General features: G+C 38.6%; 2 protein-coding genes across 2 annotated transcripts; both read right to left on the bottom strand.

The window, feature by feature from the left end:
- Nucleotides 1–10,288: 10,288 nt before the first annotated feature.
- Nucleotides 10,289–10,885, bottom strand: LOC112705143 (uncharacterized). Its single transcript, XM_025756000.1, has one exon. It carries the CDS (start codon nt 10,883–10,885, stop codon nt 10,289–10,291), a length of 597 nt encoding a protein of 198 aa, XP_025611785.1.
- A 1,667-nt stretch (nt 10,886–12,552) lies between these two features.
- Nucleotides 12,553–15,897, bottom strand: LOC112706594 (probable transcription factor PosF21). Its single transcript, XM_025757976.2, has 5 exons — nt 15,280–15,897; nt 14,306–15,133; nt 13,763–13,895; nt 13,516–13,600; nt 12,553–13,177 (listed from the first exon to the last, which is right to left on the bottom strand). The coding sequence occupies exons 2-5, from the start codon at nt 15,013–15,015 to the stop codon at nt 12,810–12,812; spliced, it is 1,296 nt and encodes a 431-aa protein (XP_025613761.1). The 5' UTR covers nt 15,016–15,133; nt 15,280–15,897; the 3' UTR covers nt 12,553–12,809.
- Nucleotides 15,898–17,331: the final 1,434 nt, after the last annotated feature.

Below are 17,331 nucleotides of genomic sequence, written 5' to 3'. Positions count from 1 at the left end.
TTTGTCATTCTTTGCTTCAACATTGCTTCCCTTATCTCGGTTTGTTCTCAGAATTCAGGGAGTAGCTCGAGCTCTTCTTTGTGCCCCTGTATGTTGCCAACCTCGTCGTAGAAGCTCACCCTTGGACTTTGCTCATTGATTTCTATTGATATCTGATGCGTGAGCATCTTGTCTATCTTTTCCTAGGGAATTTGCATCTAATTTGTTGAGTTTAATTAAGAATTAATTATATTTTAGCCACTATGGATGCTATTTTGAGTTTTGTGCAATTTTATTTATTTTAGGTAGCATTCAGAGGGATTTGATGAAGTTTCTGCAGAGAAAAAGAAGAAACCAAAGAGATGACCAGTGAAGACCGACGCGGACGCATGGCTCACGCGACCGCGCGGAATGGAGAAATCGCAATGACGCGATCGCGTGCCTGACGTGAACGCGTGGACTGGAATCTGCACAAATGACGCGAGCGCGTGAACGACGTGGACGCGTCACATGCGCGGTCTGCACTAATTCAGAAAATGCTGGTTACGAATTTTGGGCTGTTTTGACCCACTTTCCAGCCCAGAAAACACAGATTAGAAGCTGCAGAATGGACAAATCAAGTGGTCCCCAACCATCAACTGAAGATCTGTTAATTAATTTGAATTTAAATTCAAATCTTATCTTTTAGAAAAAGATATTATTATTTTTAATTTTTTATTTTAAACCTATTAGGATTAGTAATAAATAGAAACTCTGTACATTTAGACAGGTACCAGATTGTTACCAGAACCTTTATTTTTCTTCTCTGAACCATGAGCAACTAAACCTCCACTGTTAAGGTTTGGAGCTCTGTCTATTTGTATGGATTGATTTTATTACTTTTTCTATTTTAATTTATGTTTTGGATTTATATTTAAGAATTGTTTTCGCTCTTTATCTTATGAATTTGGGTGGAACCAAAGTATGACCCTCTTTCTATTTGAGTTCTTGTAAAACTTGGAAAAGCTCTTTACTTGAACAACAGCTTGAAAATATGTTCTCCTAAATTTTAATTATTTGGATTTAATGGGATACATGACATATAATCCCCTTATTTTTTGGTAATTAGAATTTTTGTGGCATATAAACTGAAAATTGATTTTTACCCTCTAATTGGAATTAATTGACCAAGGAATTGGCAGTTAATGAATTTTAGAGGAGACTAGGAAGGTCTAAGGAATTAGGGTCTAGTCACATATAGTTTGCCATAAATTAAATCCTACATAATTAAAATAGTTAGTAAGAAAAGTAAATCCGGAAAAATAGATAACTCTGAAGCCTTAACTGTTTTCTCTATATTTTATTCCCAATTTATTTATTTGTCTATCTTTTTTATATTCTGAGTTCGAATTTAAACCTTTTGAATATCTCAAAACCCTTTTCTGCTTGCCTAACTAAGCCTATCAAATACTATTGTTGCTTAATCCATCAATTCTCGTGGGATCGACCCTTACTCACGTAAGGTATTACTTGGTACGACCCGGTGCACTTGCCGGTTAGTAGTGTGGGTTATAAATACCGCACCAAGTTTTTGGCGCCGTTGCCGAGGATTGATAGTGATTAACAACTATTAGTTGTTTGATTGCTTAGATTAGGCATTTTAGTTTTAATTTTTATTTAAATATTGTTTTATTATTTTCAAAAAAAAACTTATTTAATAGCACTAATATTTTTGGTAATTTTTTGAAATTAAGTTTGGTGTCCCCGTAGTAATTTTTCTCTAAAAAAAATCTTTCTATTTTGTCTTCTTTGCTTTCCTGTTTACCACATGGTGCGTTTAATCCTTTTTGGTATTTTGTGCTAAGGAAAAATAATGGAAAGAGATCACATGGGTTACTACTTACATCCAAGTAGTGATTCATACTATGGTGGATGGAGGAACTATCAAAATTTTGGTTGGCAAAGCCAAAACCAAAGAAACTTCAGTGCTCCATGTTCCAACTACCAAGAACCATCATCTTTCTACCCATGTCAAGAGCCACCATCAGATATTGAGACTTCTCAGAAGAAAAGTGTTATGGAAGTAGAAACTTTTAATGTTATTCTTGCCCAGAACAAGCTTATGACTCAGCAATTAAGTCTATTTACTCAACAGATGAGTGGCATGCAACCCAAATTTTGAGTGGGGAGAGCAACCTCAGAGGCCACAAAATTCTAATCATAGTTCTCAGGGTGTTTTTCAACAGAATAATTCTAATAACCACCAGTTTCAGTCTTCTCAGCCCCAACAGAATAATGATTTGGAAGCAATCTTGAAAAGTTTTATGCAGAAAACCAGAGCCTCAATAAGAAACTTGGAAGTGCAAATGAGCCAAATAAGCAAGCAATTAGAAGAAGAGAAAGATGCACAACCTCCAATGCCCTTGGTAAGTATGAAGAAGAGATTGAATTAGAAGACAGCTACCAAGAGGAAGAGGTTGAAATTGAGAAAGCTTGCAAAGAGGTAGAAGAATTCAAAGAAGAACACAAGGGAGTAGAGCTTGCAAAACCACCATCACCATCCAATACAACATTCAAGTGGGTAAAATTCCTATCCTTAACCTGTACTTTCCCACTTGAATATGGGCTACTAGAGACGGATGGTCAACTTAGAGCTCTTTATGGCATTGAGAGTAAGCAGAAGATGGTTAGTGGCAAGAGTTGTCAAACAAGGTCCAATATGGTTGCATGCTCCAAATCGAAGTGTAAGGATTGGTGTAGAGCTCACTTAAATGGGTCTAGAAGGTTGTTTGGATGTCTCTGTGAGAATCCAGATTGCTTGCCACCCGGTGGGAACAATGGTGATCCACAAGAAGACGGATGTAAAAGCAAGGTTTGGGACCCTGGAATTCATTCCCACAATCAACACTATTGGGGCCTTGTCACTTACTTCAACTTGCTCAAAGGCATTATGCGCCGAGTTTGGGATCCCGATAGCCGTTGAAATTACAAACATTGGTGGAGATTCCTGGATCAGTACAAGCACAAGTCACCATGACAAGGAGCTCACCACATGTCCAACTTAAGGACTTTAACTAAAAGTGCTTAGTGGGAGACAACCCACCGTGGTATGATCGTTTCTTTTCATTCTTAGTTGTTTTTCATAGTAATAGTTTTCGCATTTATTTTATTGAGTTCTTACTAATTTTCTAATCATGCAGCTATGTTCTCCCAGGAACCGAACACCTCAAGCTATATAAAAAAAAGCCATGCGACGCGACCGCATCAGCGACGCGTCCGCATCGCAAGGAGAGTGGAGAAAATAAAAACGAACAGAGAGTCATGCTAGATCGTGGCTGAAGGCGTGCCAGTGGCACAAATCGCTCCACGCGACCGCATCGCCGACGCGTCCGCGTCATGTGGGAAAATTAGCCTCCCACGCGACCGCGTGACCCACGCGGCCACGTGCCCTGATTTTCAATGTAAAAAGGGTGCACAACCAAATATTGTGTTGGAGTGGTGCTGGCTTGGTGCTAGACGCATAATCCTTATCACGCGAATGCGTCGCCGACGCGTCCGCGTCATTCCCTTCTGAAGCCACTCACGCGATCGCATGCCCCACGCGATCGCGTCACCCCTAATTTGGAAAATATTTAAATTCGAACAGAGAGTTGTGTAGGCGCGAGGCTGCACTCGCGCCCGAAGCATAACATGGGTCACGCGATCGCGTGACCGACGCGACCGCGTGAACTAACTAAAACGCAATCACGCGAACGCGTGCCCCACGCGTTCGCGTCGCTTCCGCCACACTAGTTCGCCGCCCATTTTCTTTCTCCTCTCTCCCAATCCTAATCCTCTCTTGTTTTTTATCCTTTTATTTTTCTTTTTCTTTCCTCATAATATTTATCTCTTTCTATTTTTAGTACTTCTTTGCTTGAGGACAAGCAAACCTTTAAGTTTGGTGTTGACGCTTCTCTTAAGGGTTTTTCTATTTATTCCTATGGCACCAAAGAGGGAGGCGAATCATCTTCACTTAGGAGCACAACCTGAAGAATAAAACGACCACTAGGATAACTAAGGTGGTTGAGTTCCTTTCATATTATTTATTCCTCCCTTCTTTTTCTATGTTATGTTCCGGTTTTCTGCTATTTTGTTTTGTTTGTTGCATGATCCTTTATTAGTTAGAATCCTAGGACTAGTTTAGTTTCCTTTGTTTTATGCTGAAAAGATGTTTTATGTACCACTCACTGAACTTGAATCTAAAAAAAAAGAAAAAGAAAAGAAGTGATGTATTGCATGAGAAATTGAGTTTAATTCTAAGAATAGTCTTATTTACTTAAATGTGGTGATATTTTCTGTGATTTTTGAATGCATGATATGAACAGTGCATATTTGAATTTGAATCAAGGGATGTTGATGTATAAGGAACAGGAATTTAGATAATTATTATGCCTTCTCTGAAATAAACAAAAATTTAATCCTTGAAGAAAAAGAAACAGCAAAAGAAAAAATCATTATATAAATAAATAAATAATAATAAAAGCAAGGTCCAAGGCTCTGAGCATCAATGACTAGGGAGGTCAGACATTATTAAAAGCTCAAAGAGTTGTTTCTCTAGTCATATGCTTGTGGTGTGATTGTGTCAAGTAATTCTTGAGACAGAACACTTAGAGTCGAGACCAAGTGCGTTTAACAGAGTATGCCAAATGCTTTGAGCACCACTGTCTGGGAGTAATTGAAAGAAAAATCAGAACTCAAAAGGAGTTCCCCAGTTAAGTGCTTGTGGTGTTTTTGTGTCAAGTAACTCTTGAGACAAAACATTTAAAGTCACGGCTAGGCTCAAGGTGCAAAGCACCAAAGAAAATTAAATTAAAGTAAATGTTGCTGTGTTCAAGGATTAAACTGAAATGTAAAGATCAGAGAATTCATAATATCATCCGGATTCTAATTCTGAATGACAATAACATTCTTGATTCAAAGGAGAGTGAGATGCCAAACCTATTCAGGATTACAGTTATAAACCCCACTATAAAAAGAGACATGAGCTTAATCGAACTCTCATTCTCATGCAAATTCACATCATAAGCTTATATTAGTTTTGGTTGCTTGGGGACAAGCAACAGTTTAAGTTTGGTGTTGTGATGCGTGAGCATCTTGTCTATCTTTTCCTAGTGAATTTGCATCTAATTTGTTGAGTTTAATTAAAAATTAATTATATTTTAGCCACTATGAATGCTATTTTGAGTTTTGTGCAATTTTATTTATTTTAGGTAGCATTCGGAGGGATTTGATGAAGTTTCTGCAGAGAAAAAGAAGAAACCAAAGAGATGACCAGCGAAGACCGACGCGGACGCATGGCTCACGCAACCGCGCGAATTGGAGAAATCACAATGACGCGATCGCGTGCCTGACGCGAACGCGTGGACTGGAATCTGCACAAATGACGCGAGCGCGTGAACGACGCGGACGCGTCACATGCGCGATCTGCAATAATTCAGAAAACGCTGGTTACGAATTTTGGGCTATTTTGACCCACTTTCCAGCCCACAAAACACAGATTAGAAGCTACAAAATGGACAAATCAAGTGGTCCCCAACCATCAACTGAAGATCTGTTAATTAATTCGAATTTAAATTCAAATATTATCTTTTAGGAAAAGATATTATTATTTTTAATTTTTGATTTATTATCTTTTAGGAAAAGATATTATTATTTTTAATTTTTTATTTTAAGCCTATTAGGATTAGTAATAAATAGAAACTCTGTACATTTAGACAGGTACCAGATTGTTACCAGAACCCTTATTTTTCTTCTCTGAATCATGAGCAACTAAACCTCCACTGTTAAGGTTTGGAGCTCTGTCTATTTGTATGGATTGATTTTATTACTTTTTCTATTTTAATTTATGTTTTGGATTTATATTTAAGAATTGTTTTCGTTCTTTATCTTATGAATTTGGGTGGAACGGAAGTATGACCCTCTTTCTATTTGAGTTCTTGTAAAACTTGGAAAAGCTCTTTACTTGAACAACAACTTGAAAACATATTATCCTAAATTTTAATTATTTGGATTTAATGGGATACGTGACATATAATCCCCTTATTTTTGGGTAATTCGAATTTTTGTGGCATATAAACTGAAAATTGATTTTTACCCTCTAATTGGAATTAATTGACCAAGGAATTGGCAGTTAATGAATTTTAGAGGAGACTAGGAAGGTCTAAGGAATTAGGGTCTAGTCACATATAGTTTGCCATAAATTAAATCCTATATAATTAAAATAGTTAGTAAGAAAAGTAAATCCGAAAAAATAGATAACTCTGAAGCCTTAACTGTTTTCTCCATATTTTATTCCTAATTTATTTATTTGTCTATCCTTTTTATATTCTGAGTTCGAATTTAAATCTTTTGAATATCTCAAAACCCTTTTCTGCTTGCCTAACTAAGCCTATCAAATACTATTGTTGCTTAATCCATCAATCCTCGTGGGATCGACCCTTACTCACGTAAGGTATTACTTGGTACAACCCGGTGCACTTGCCGGTTAGTAGTGTGGGTTATAAATACCGCACCAGTATCATGGTTTCTATGCCATAAGCAAGTCGGAAGGGTGTTTCTTCTGTGGCTGACTGAGGTGTAGTCCGATATGCCCATAATACCTGAGGAAGTTCCTCGGCCCAGGCTCCCTTTGCATCTTGCAACCTTTCTTCAAACCAGCCAGTATAACGTTGTTAGCTGCCTCGGCTTGCCCATTTGCTTGTGGGTGTTCTACCGAGGTGAACTGATGCTTGATCCTCATACTGAATACTAGGTTTTTGAAGGTAGAGTCAGTGAATTGAGTTCCATTATCAGTGGTGATGGAGTGGAAAACTCCATACCTTGTGATAATGTTCTTGTAGAGGAACTTCCGACTTCTCTGGGCTGTGATGGTGGCTAATGGTTCTGCTTTGATCCACTTCATGAAGTAGTCTACTCCCAATATTAGGTATTTCACTTGTCCAGGCGCTTGGGGGAAGTGCCCTAATAAGTGCAACCCCCATTTTACAAAAGGCCATGGAGAAGTTATGCTAATGAGCTCCTCGGGGGGAGCAACGTGGAAGTTTGCATGCATTTGGCATGGCTAATACTTCTTTACGAATTTGGTGGCATCTTTCAGCAAGGTGGGCTAGTAGAACCCAGCTCGTATGACTTTACTAGCCAAAGACCTTGCTCCGAGATGATTCTCACAGATTCCATTATGTACCTCCTCTAAGACCTCTGTCATCCTTGAGGTCGGGACGCACTTCAATAATGGTGTGGATATTTCTCTTTTGTAGAGGATATTTTTTACCAAGGTGTAGTTCTGTGCTTCCTTCCGGATTTTCTTGGCCTCTTTTTCCTCTTTAAGGAGGATGTCAAATTTCATGTATTTGATTAGTGGGTTCATCCATCCGAGGTCCAATCCAGATACTTCAAGGACGTCTTGTCTGGCCTCTGTTTTTGTGACAGAGGGTTCTTGAAGAGTTTCTTGGATCATACTTCTATTATTCCCTCCTGGCTTGGTACTTGCTAGCTTGGAGAGGGTGTCTGCTCTGCTGTTGAGATCCCGAGTTATGTGTTTGACCTCAGTCTCTGGAAATCACCTAAGATACTCCAAAGTTTTATCTAAGTACCTCTTCATATTGGGGTCTTTAGCCTGGTACTTCCCATTTATTTGGGAGGTCACCACCTGAGAGTCGCTAAATACAAGTATTTTGGTTGCACTGACTTCTTCTGCAAGTTTCAACCCAGCGATAGGCTTCATATTCTACCTGGTTATTAGAGGCTGGAAATTCAAATTTGAGGAAAATTTCTATTTGTGTTCCCTCTTTGTTGACCAGTATTATGCCTACACCGCTCCTGACTTTATTGGAGGAGCCGTCCATGTATAACTCCCATGTTGTGTAGGCTTCCTCTTGATCTCCTGGGCATTCTGCCACAAAGTCGGTGAGGCATTGGGCTTTAATTGCAGTCCGAATTTCGTACTTAAGGTCGAACTCGGAAAGCTCTATGGCCCATTGAACCATTTTGCCCGCAATATCTGTTTTTTGAAGAATTTGCTTCATGGACTAGTTTGTTTGAACTCTTATTATGTGAGTTTGGGAATAAGGCCTTAGCCTTCGGGAGGCTACTATTAAGGCATACACAAACTTCTCGAGTTTTTTATACCTTAATTCGGGACCTTGTAGAACTTTGCTAGTGAAATATACAGGATGCTGCCCGACCTCATCTTCTCGTATTAGAGCTGATGCTACAGCTTTGTCGGCTACGGACAAGTACAAGATGAGTTCCTCCCCAATTTTAGGTTGAGTCAGAATTGGAGGTTGGCTTAAAAATCTTTTGAACTCCTGGAATGCTTCTTCGCATTCAGGAGTCCATTCGAACTGGCATCCTTTTCTTAGTAGAGAGAAAAGTGGTAAGGATCTTAACGCTGATCTTGCCAAGAACCTGGAGAGGGCTGCAAGTCGGCCATTCAACTGCTGGACCTCCCTTAAGCAAGTCGGGCTTTTCATTTCTAGGACTGCTCTACACTTGTCGGGGTTGACTTCAATCTCCCTTTGTGTTAGCATAAATCCCAAAAATTTTCCAGCCTCCACCACAAAGGTGCACTTTACGGGATTCAACCTCATCCCGTGAATCCTAATGGTGTTAAAGACTTGTGAGAGGTCAGTCAAAAGGTCAGCCTCATCCTTAGTTTTTACTAGCATGTTATCTACATATACTTCCATTAGCTTCCCAAGGTGAGGTGAAAACACCTTATTCATCAACCTTTGTATGTGGCTCCTGCATTTTTTAACCCAAAAGACATGACTACATAGCAATAATTTGCTCTTGGCGTGATGAAAGATGTTTTTTCTTCATCCGGCTTGTACATCGGAATTTGATATATCCCGAGTACGCATCCAAAAATGACAATTATTGGTATCCCGAGCTGGAGTCTACTAGGGTATCAATATTTGAGAGTGGATATGGGTCTTTTGGACACGCCTTGTTTAGATCGGTGTAGTCAATGCACATCCTCCACTTGTCGTTTTGTTTCTTGACTAGCACCACATTTGCCAGCCAAGCCGGATATTTGACCTCTTTGATGAAGTCGGCTTCTAGGGGGCTTGTACTTGTTCTTCCACAACTCGAGCTCGTTCGGTTCTGAGCTTCCGTCTTCTCTCAGGACAGGTCGTGACCCGGAGTATACTGACAGCTTATGCGACATGAGTTCGGGATCTATTCCCGGCATGTTGGAGGCTTTTCAGACGAAGAGGTCGGAATTCTCTTGTAGATGTCTTATAAGCTTCTGCTTCAAATTTTCTTTCAGGTTGGCTCCTATGTTGATATTTTTTCTTCCTCATTTCCGACCTGCACCTCTTCAGTCTTTCTTCCAGGTTGTGGTCATAGCTCTTCCTTAGCTCCAACTCCTCCGAGCTCAATGGCGTGAACCTCCTTGCCTTTTTCTCTCAGGTTTAGGCTTCCATTGTAGAATTTTCTTGCCAACTTCTGATCTCCCCTAATGGTTGCGATTCCCTCTAGTGTTAGGAATTTCATGCAGAGATGGGGGGTGGGTACCACTACTCCGAGCCGATTAAGGGTCATTCTGCCTATTAGAGCATTATAGGCTGAACCCACGTTGACGACTATGAAGTCGATACTCAGAGTCTTGGATTTCAGCCCTTTTCCAAAAGTTGTGTGTAGGGGTATGAATCCTAGTGGCTTTATTAGTGTATTTCCCAGCCCATATAGGGTATCAGAATAGGCCATTAATTCCTTTTCATCCAATCCCAGCTTATCAAATGCTGGTTTGAACAGGATGTCGGCCGAGCTCCACTAATCCACCAGGGTTCTGTGTAGATGGGCGTTGGCAAGGATCATAGTAATTACTATCGGATCGTCATGTCCGGAAACGATGCATTGCCTATCTTCTTTAGTGAAAGAGATGGTTGGAAGGTCGGAACTTCGCCCCCGACTTGGTAGACTTCCTTCAGATGTCTCTTGCGAGATGATTTTGTAAGGCCTCCTCCAGCAAACCTCCCCCCCCCCGAGATCATATGTATATGTCTCTCCGGGGTCTGTGGTGGTGGGTCTTTTCGATCTTCATCATCTCGCTTCCTCTTGCCATGGTGGTCCGACCTTTCCATGAGATATCTGTCAAGCCGACCTTCTCTGGCCAGCTTTTCTATCACATTTTTTAGGTCGTAACACTCGTTTGTTGAGTGCCCATATAATTTATGGTACTGACAGTATTTGCTACGACTTTTCCCCTTTTTGTTCTTGATGGGCCTAGGGGGAGGTAGCCTTTCAGTGTGACAAATTTTCCTATAGACATTAACTAGGGAAATTCTTAGAGGAGTATAAGAGTGATATCTCCTGGGCCTTTCAGGTCTGACTTCTTTTTTTTTTTGGGCTCTCTCTCCTTCTCTTTTGACGACTGAGAGTGCCCAGGTCGCCAGCTTGGCTCACACAGTCTGGCATTTTCTTCCATGTTGATGTACTTCTCGGCTCTTTCTTGTACACCACTCAAAGAAGCCGGATGCCTTTTCGAGATAGACTGGGAGAAAGGACCTCCTCGAAGTCCATTTACTAGGCCCATGATCATTGCCTCCGTGGGCAGGTCTTGAATTTCCAGGCACGCTTTGTTGAACTTTTCTATGTAGTCTCTCAAAGGTTCTTTGATCTCCTGTTTTACTCCCAGGAGACTCGGTGCGTGCTTCACTTTATCCTTTTGGATTGAAAATCGCATAAGAAACTTACGTGAGAGGTCGTCGAAACTGGTTACTGACCTTGGGGGGAGGCTATCGAACCACTTCATCGATGCTTTCGTCAGGGTTGTCGGGAAGGCTTTGCAGCGAGTAACATCAGAGGCGTCAGCTAAGTATATCCGACTTTTAAAATTGCTCAAGTGATGCTTCGGGTCGGTAGTCTCGTCATATAGGTCCATATCGGGACTTTTGAAGTTCCTTGGAACTTTTGCCCTTATTATGTCCTCACTGAACAGGTCTTCTCCCCCCAAGGGGGAATCTTCTCGATCACTGCGAGAGTTTCGACCTCAGAGAGTGGATTCTAGCCTTAAGAGCTTTTCTTCAAGTTCTTTTCGCCGCTCGACCTCTCTTCTCAAGCTTCTCTCCGCCTCTCGCTATCGTCCCAATTCTTGCTCTAGCTGTTCCAATCGTCCCTGGTGGCCGTGGAATAATCCCATTAGTTCAGTTGCATGGGGTTCTCCCTCTTTTCCGGATTTGTGACCCTCAGAGGAGTTTTCCTTTGGGTCATTTACCCCTGAGGTGCCTTTTCTGTGCTGGTTAGTCACCCCTTGGTGAGTGACTATGGCTCTATCATTGTTACCAGCGTTTTGATTCTCTTGCTCAGAATCAGACGCTGTGTTTCCATCCTCGTTTAAGTCGTCCGCCATCATGGGTTAATCTCCAGGTCCCCGGTAACGGCGCCAATGTTACGTGGGTAACTTGAGATTGGTGGATTGGGCTTTAAGGATTGGTCCAAGTGTCAAGAGGATGTGGTCTCCGACTTGGTATGCGCCTGGGAGCCGCCGTCCGACTTGTGTGTACGAAGGAATGGGGGGTGGTACCTGCAAAGACACTCCGATGCCTAAGTCAGCAAGGGGCTAAGCAAGTTTAGAGAGTATTGGAACTTGGAGATACCTGAGGGGCGTAAGTGTATTTATAGTGGTGAACCAATAACCACCATTGGAGTAGTTCCATCTTTTAAGGTGGATAACCATCCCTTTATCTTAGGGTAGTTGAGATATGGCTCCTGGAAGTGGGTTGAGAGATTTTAAAGGCAGTTACTTATTTGAATAAGTGTTATCTGCCATCTATCCTTCAAACCCGACTTCTTTGAGGTGTCGTCTGTGTTGAATCTGATCTCTTCTGAGGAGGTCGGTAGGTAGTGAAAGCCAATTTTTGGATTGTGCCTTTTTAATTTGTTTGGACCTGAACCTTAGTGTTGCGTTAGGGTATGAACATATATAATTAAAGATAAACAATTAAAATTCACCAAAACACCAGTATATCGATATATTTAAAAGTTTTTCCTATAGTAATAAAGGTTTGCAACCCCCTACAAATAAGCATTTTTTGGAGTTTAAAATCCTAAATAATTTTATAATATAAATTTAAATTTCCAAAAAAAAAATGAGTGTATAGTTATTTATCGTTCACAACCTACTTTTATTTTCCGTAGCGTTTAAAACACTAAACAATTTCATAATACTTTTTAAAGTATAAAACCTTAGATTTTTATACTTTTAGTTTTTGAAGCCCTAGATATAGAATATATCGTGTATTAATGTTTGATCCAAACTCAATAGATATATTGAGTTCAAAAGCCCACCAGATGAATAGATATATTTGTTTAAGAATGTGTGCACTGTATGATTTTCCCGGATATTATTGATGCGAATGGATTAACTACTTTAAAACATGTTCATTGCTAGAAAGAGTTAAAAATTTGATAAACCATGTTAGTTAATATTTCTACTTGATGTAAAATGTTAGTAATCTACGAGTAGAAACAGCTCCTCTGAAATCATGCATCTAAAAACGGCGAGGTATGTTAAACTAAACAGGTAGCTAAAGGGTAACCCAGAGCAACTGGAACTGAAGGCAGACTTAACAAACATAAATCTACCCTATAACTGTAGTTGTATATCCATGACCAATTAACTAAGTGCCAAAGAATTTTAGTATTGTACATAGCAAATACGCGACTTGTTATTCTCAATCCCTATCTAGGACCCGTTTGTAACTACTGTTTAAGAATGAACAAATTTTAACAGAAGGCCAAAACCTAGACGCACTAAGACACGAGAAGGGAAATGAAGAGGTGGAGAGAACAATGTGCAGCCTCACTCAACAATCCTTGCCCATTGAAGGATTTACATCTGATGATGCATTATCTTTGGGACCAGGAGAAGGTGTAGATGACCTAATTTTCAATTCTCCTGACTGTTGATGCATCTGTTCCTGCTGTTGCTGCAACATCTGTTGCTGAAGCTGCTGAAACTGATGCTGCTGCTGCTGCTTCTGAGGATGGATCTGGAGCTGTTGAAATTGCTGGGCAGCTAGAAGTGTGTGCATCGCATGATTATTCGGGTAGAATTGCTGACCCCCTCCAAAAGAAGCAAAGTTCATCATAGGCCCTCCATTATTAGGTGGCATAGCTTGACCGGTCAGTATTTTCAAATGCTGAATTTCCTCTTTCAACGCATCATTTAATGCTGCAAGTACAAACGTTGGTTAGTTATCATGATACTAGAAGCTCCATGGTGAACATGAGCTATCTACCTTGCATATGCTAAAAACCTTGAACATCAAATTTCATACACGAGCACATTTTGCCTTTAAAAAGGAAAAGAACCCAAACTCAAAATCAAATTTTGCAGCCAGGTTCAAACTAAACATGAATCATTATAAATTATAAAGAAAATTTGAGATAATACAAGGGAAACGTTAACTAATGTCCTCTCATAACTATTGAGCCAACGTTTTAAAAGACGGGAAGTGATGATATCAGTAGAGGACTAGATTTTGAAACTTGATCATAACATGACCTTACCATCTTGCAAGTGAACTTGTTGTTCCATGGTTTGCAATCGCAACTTCAGCTCATTGTTCTCCGAATTAAGTCCATTGGTATCTCTCTGCCCATAATAGACCAAAATGCATTGATTATAATTGTCTTTTCAATAAGAAGGGTGCATGACAATACAGAAGTAATACACTATACAACATCCAAATGACATGTGCACAAGTCAATAGAAAACCATGAAACATAAGTTGTAGATAATGAACAAGGACAATACCTGCAATAGAGTCAACTGTGCAGACAAAGATGTTGCTTCAGTTTGCAATGTCTGCACCTTCCTTTCAAGTTCAGCAATGTAGCGCATCTTCCTCTCTTTTGACCTTGCAGCAGACTGCCTATTTGCCCAAATCCTGTTTCACACATCAAAAGACAGCACTTATCAATATAAATTTTTCCCGCTCATTAAGGGAAAAAAAGGAACGACATAACAAATTGAAAACAACCAGCCATATAACTGAATATGCCCTCAACAAGGGCCATTCTATCAAAGCAGTTTCTAGAATTTCCCCTAGCAGGTAGTAAACCCAGAGAATAAGAAAAGGCAAAGAACTTTTTTCATAAATCAAATTAGAATATTGATGTTAACAGGACAGTATATGATAAATGCTTCTAAATTCAACTACAGCAACCAAAATACAGTATATAAACATATCTAAATTTCAGAATTAAATAAGGCACAAAATCACACACCAGTCCATAATTGGTTCAGTACAAGCTAAAGATAATGACAAAACAAATAGGACTTATTCAGAAACGATACCTCTTTGCACGCTTGGGATCAATTAAGGCTAGTTCGGCAAGCTTGGCAGCTGACATTGCTTTTTTAGAATCAGCTGCAGATATGTCTTCTGAACCAGAGACTAGCATCTCAGGTTTGATGGTTGTTGACCCATCCATGGATTGGCTGTGCTGGTGTCTAACTCTAGGCCGTTCATTGTTACCAAGGACACTGTTCTCTGCAGAAGAGGTAGGCCCTCCTGATGCAGGAGCTGATGTGGGTGCCGAACCTGAAGCTGCAGCAGCATTAGATGGCTCACCCATTTGAAATGTTGATGTAGCAGATGACGAATTGAATTTATCCATATCGAGGTACATTGAAAGTAAGTCCTCCTCTGTGTCATCAGAAAACGACGGCACATCGGCACCTCCAACAACACCAAGGTCACTGTCGAAGCTGATATCATCAGGTAGGGTTAGAATCTCTGAATGAGCACGCCTGTGTCCCCTATTTCTTGGAGGATTATCGGGCATTCTGCTAATATCGTGACTAAATCCACTAGAATCTGAGGACATTCCATGACCAAAGTGACTGGAGTCTGGGCTAGAACCTGGAACCATTGGAGGATATGACGACGATGAAGACGGCTCGGATTTCACATTGAAGGCATTTCCAGTGGGTGAGTAACCCGGATAACGTCCTGATGGAGGTGGAAGACCTCCACCATGAACAAGAGGTTTGTCCTTGTCCATGTAGATTCCTTAATTTCAACCCTAACGAACACTATCCAATTGCAATGTTACTGCTAAGCTAATACAGTCCAATCACTCCAAACCTCCAGTATATCTCATTCCACGAAATATGACAGCCCTAGAATCGAAGAAGGAAAAAAGGCAAAAAAAAATCAATTTCCTAATATGAAAGTCCGAGTAATGGTAATTCTAAAAATGATAAACAATAAGCATCATCGCATACGGAATCGATATCAATGAATCGGGAAGGAGTGAAGCCTTTACCTTATCGCAGATCAGTAACGTGAGATCGCAGTGAAAAGCAGAGAGTTCGAAGAATCGAAGAGAGCCACAAACGATGGAGCTCAAGATTCAGATTGAAACCCTAGAGGGAACGAGATGCACAATGGGAGAGATAATGGAGGAGAGAGATGGGAATTTGTTCGGGGAAATGGATGCGAAAGGATGAGATAGGCTGATAGGGTTTCTGTGTGTTCGAAGAGAGAGAAAATGAGATCTGAATTTTGATAGAAAGAAAGAGGATAAAAAAAGAGAGAGCAGAGAGGAGGGAAGCTTCCAATTCAAGACATAAAATTCATTGCAACACAGATATACAAGTGCTGCAATTATTTTTTTTTATTATTTATTAATTATTATGCGACAATATTATTGTTCAATTTATCTTCCGCTACACTGTTTTATTGTCCAAAATATTTTTTCTGGTTTTTCATTAATAAAATATATTTTTCAAAATGAAATTTTATGTGTTGAAATAGGCCTCCTTTCAGCATGTGCACATGAACCTTCAATATGAATTTGATAGCTATAATTTGGCATGCCCATGCCTACACTGTACTCCTATGTTGAAATACAATATTATATGTTAGTTACATATTTGACTCTACTTTAGTAACAAATTTCCCATCAATAATATATAGTTGAATTTTCATCTCTGATAGGTGCAGTCTGTGTGATAAATTATATTTAATTATGTATCCACATTATTATCTGCCAGCTATATACATATATCCAAAGAAAATAATAAGAAGATGCATGGGCAGTAGGAATTGTAACACTATTCCCATTTTGAAGCAAAATGTCAATTGACAATTGGTTGGAGTCATTGAATTCAAGCATATGTGTTTTTATTGTGAGTGCTGGGAAAAAAGGAGGGGCAAAAGATTAATATATACATGCTGGGCTCCTTCATTCACTGATTCACGTGGTTGCGCAACCAAAGTAATGATGCAAAATATAATAATAACACATAATCAACTAAATGTAGCATCCTAGTTGTAGATCATGCCTCCCGTGCACGTCACGTAATTAATTTACCCTAACAAAATAGCACCTATTAACAAACAAAATTCAAAATACTCCTCTCGTCTCTCGAGAGAAAAAGAGAGTTTAAATAACAAAATTAAACTACTATTTCTACTTACAAAAATTTTAAACATTAACAGATTTACGAAAAAAATAAAATTAAAATTGTACTTATTAAAGATGGTTTCCTACGACAAAGTATGTGTTTGGATTAGAGTTTGCAAACGAGAGTTTACATAAAATTAATTTTGTAAAATTGATTTTGATGAAAAGTAAATTTGGGTTAACGTGATTTTTGTTTGGCAATCTTTATATCAAAATTGATTGTAGTAAAATAAATGTTGTTTGGATTATACTACTCAAAATCACTTTTAGATGAAAAATTGCTAAAAGAGACATCAATTTAAATAATTTTTTTATATATGCAAAATCAGAATACTAACAAAAATAATATAAAAATATTTATCATATAAATAAAATAAATACAATAAAAAAATAAAAATATAAAAGAGAGTACTATAAATTTTATAATGTCAAATAAAAATAAAATATTCTATAATTTTTTTAATACTGTTAGTACTCTTTAATTTAGTATTATTTTTTACTATAAATTTTCATTATTTATAGTTTTGTTGTTACTTATAATTAATTTTTTATTTATTTTGTCCTTTTTTATAGGATCATAATTTATATTATACAAAATTTTGATAATAAACGTAATATATAATAATTACAATTACAAATTTTACAAAGTCAAAATAAAAAATACAAAAATTAATACAAAACAAAAACAAAGTACTTCAAAGAACAGAAAAATCAGAACACTACACAAATAATATAAAAAAAATTATCATATAAATAAAAAATATAATAAAAAAATATAAGTAAAAAGTACAATAAAAAACATAAAAATTAAAAATGAGTATTAAAAATAAAAAAATTGAAATATTCAATTTGCTAATGATTAAAACAAATTTGAACTATTTTAATGAAAAAAAATTTGGATCGAAGAAT

Source organism: Arachis hypogaea, chromosome 8 (assembly GCF_003086295.3).
Source record: "Arachis hypogaea cultivar Tifrunner chromosome 8, arahy.Tifrunner.gnm2.J5K5, whole genome shotgun sequence".
Taxonomy (NCBI): Eukaryota; Viridiplantae; Streptophyta; class Magnoliopsida; order Fabales; family Fabaceae; genus Arachis; species Arachis hypogaea.
The sequence above is the reverse complement of the archived record's forward strand: the minus strand, read 5'-3'. Positions and strand labels throughout refer to the sequence as shown.

Bases quoted from the DNA above. Each gene is read 5' to 3' on its own strand.
- LOC112705143 (XM_025756000.1), bottom strand. From the start codon at position 10,885: ATGGACCTATATGACGAGACTACCGACCCGAAGCATCACTTGAGCAAT.
- LOC112706594 (XM_025757976.2), bottom strand. From the start codon at position 15,015: ATGGACAAGGACAAACCTCTTGTTCATGGTGGAGGTCTTCCACCTCCA. The intron at 13,896-14,305 runs GTATCGTTTCTG...TGTGTGAAACAG, and splicing joins GATCCCAAGCGTGCAAAGAG to GATTTGGGCAAATAGGCAGT. The intron at 13,178-13,515 runs GTAAGGTCATGT...TTGTACTTGCAG, and splicing joins ACAAGTTCACTTGCAAGATG to CATTAAATGATGCGTTGAAA.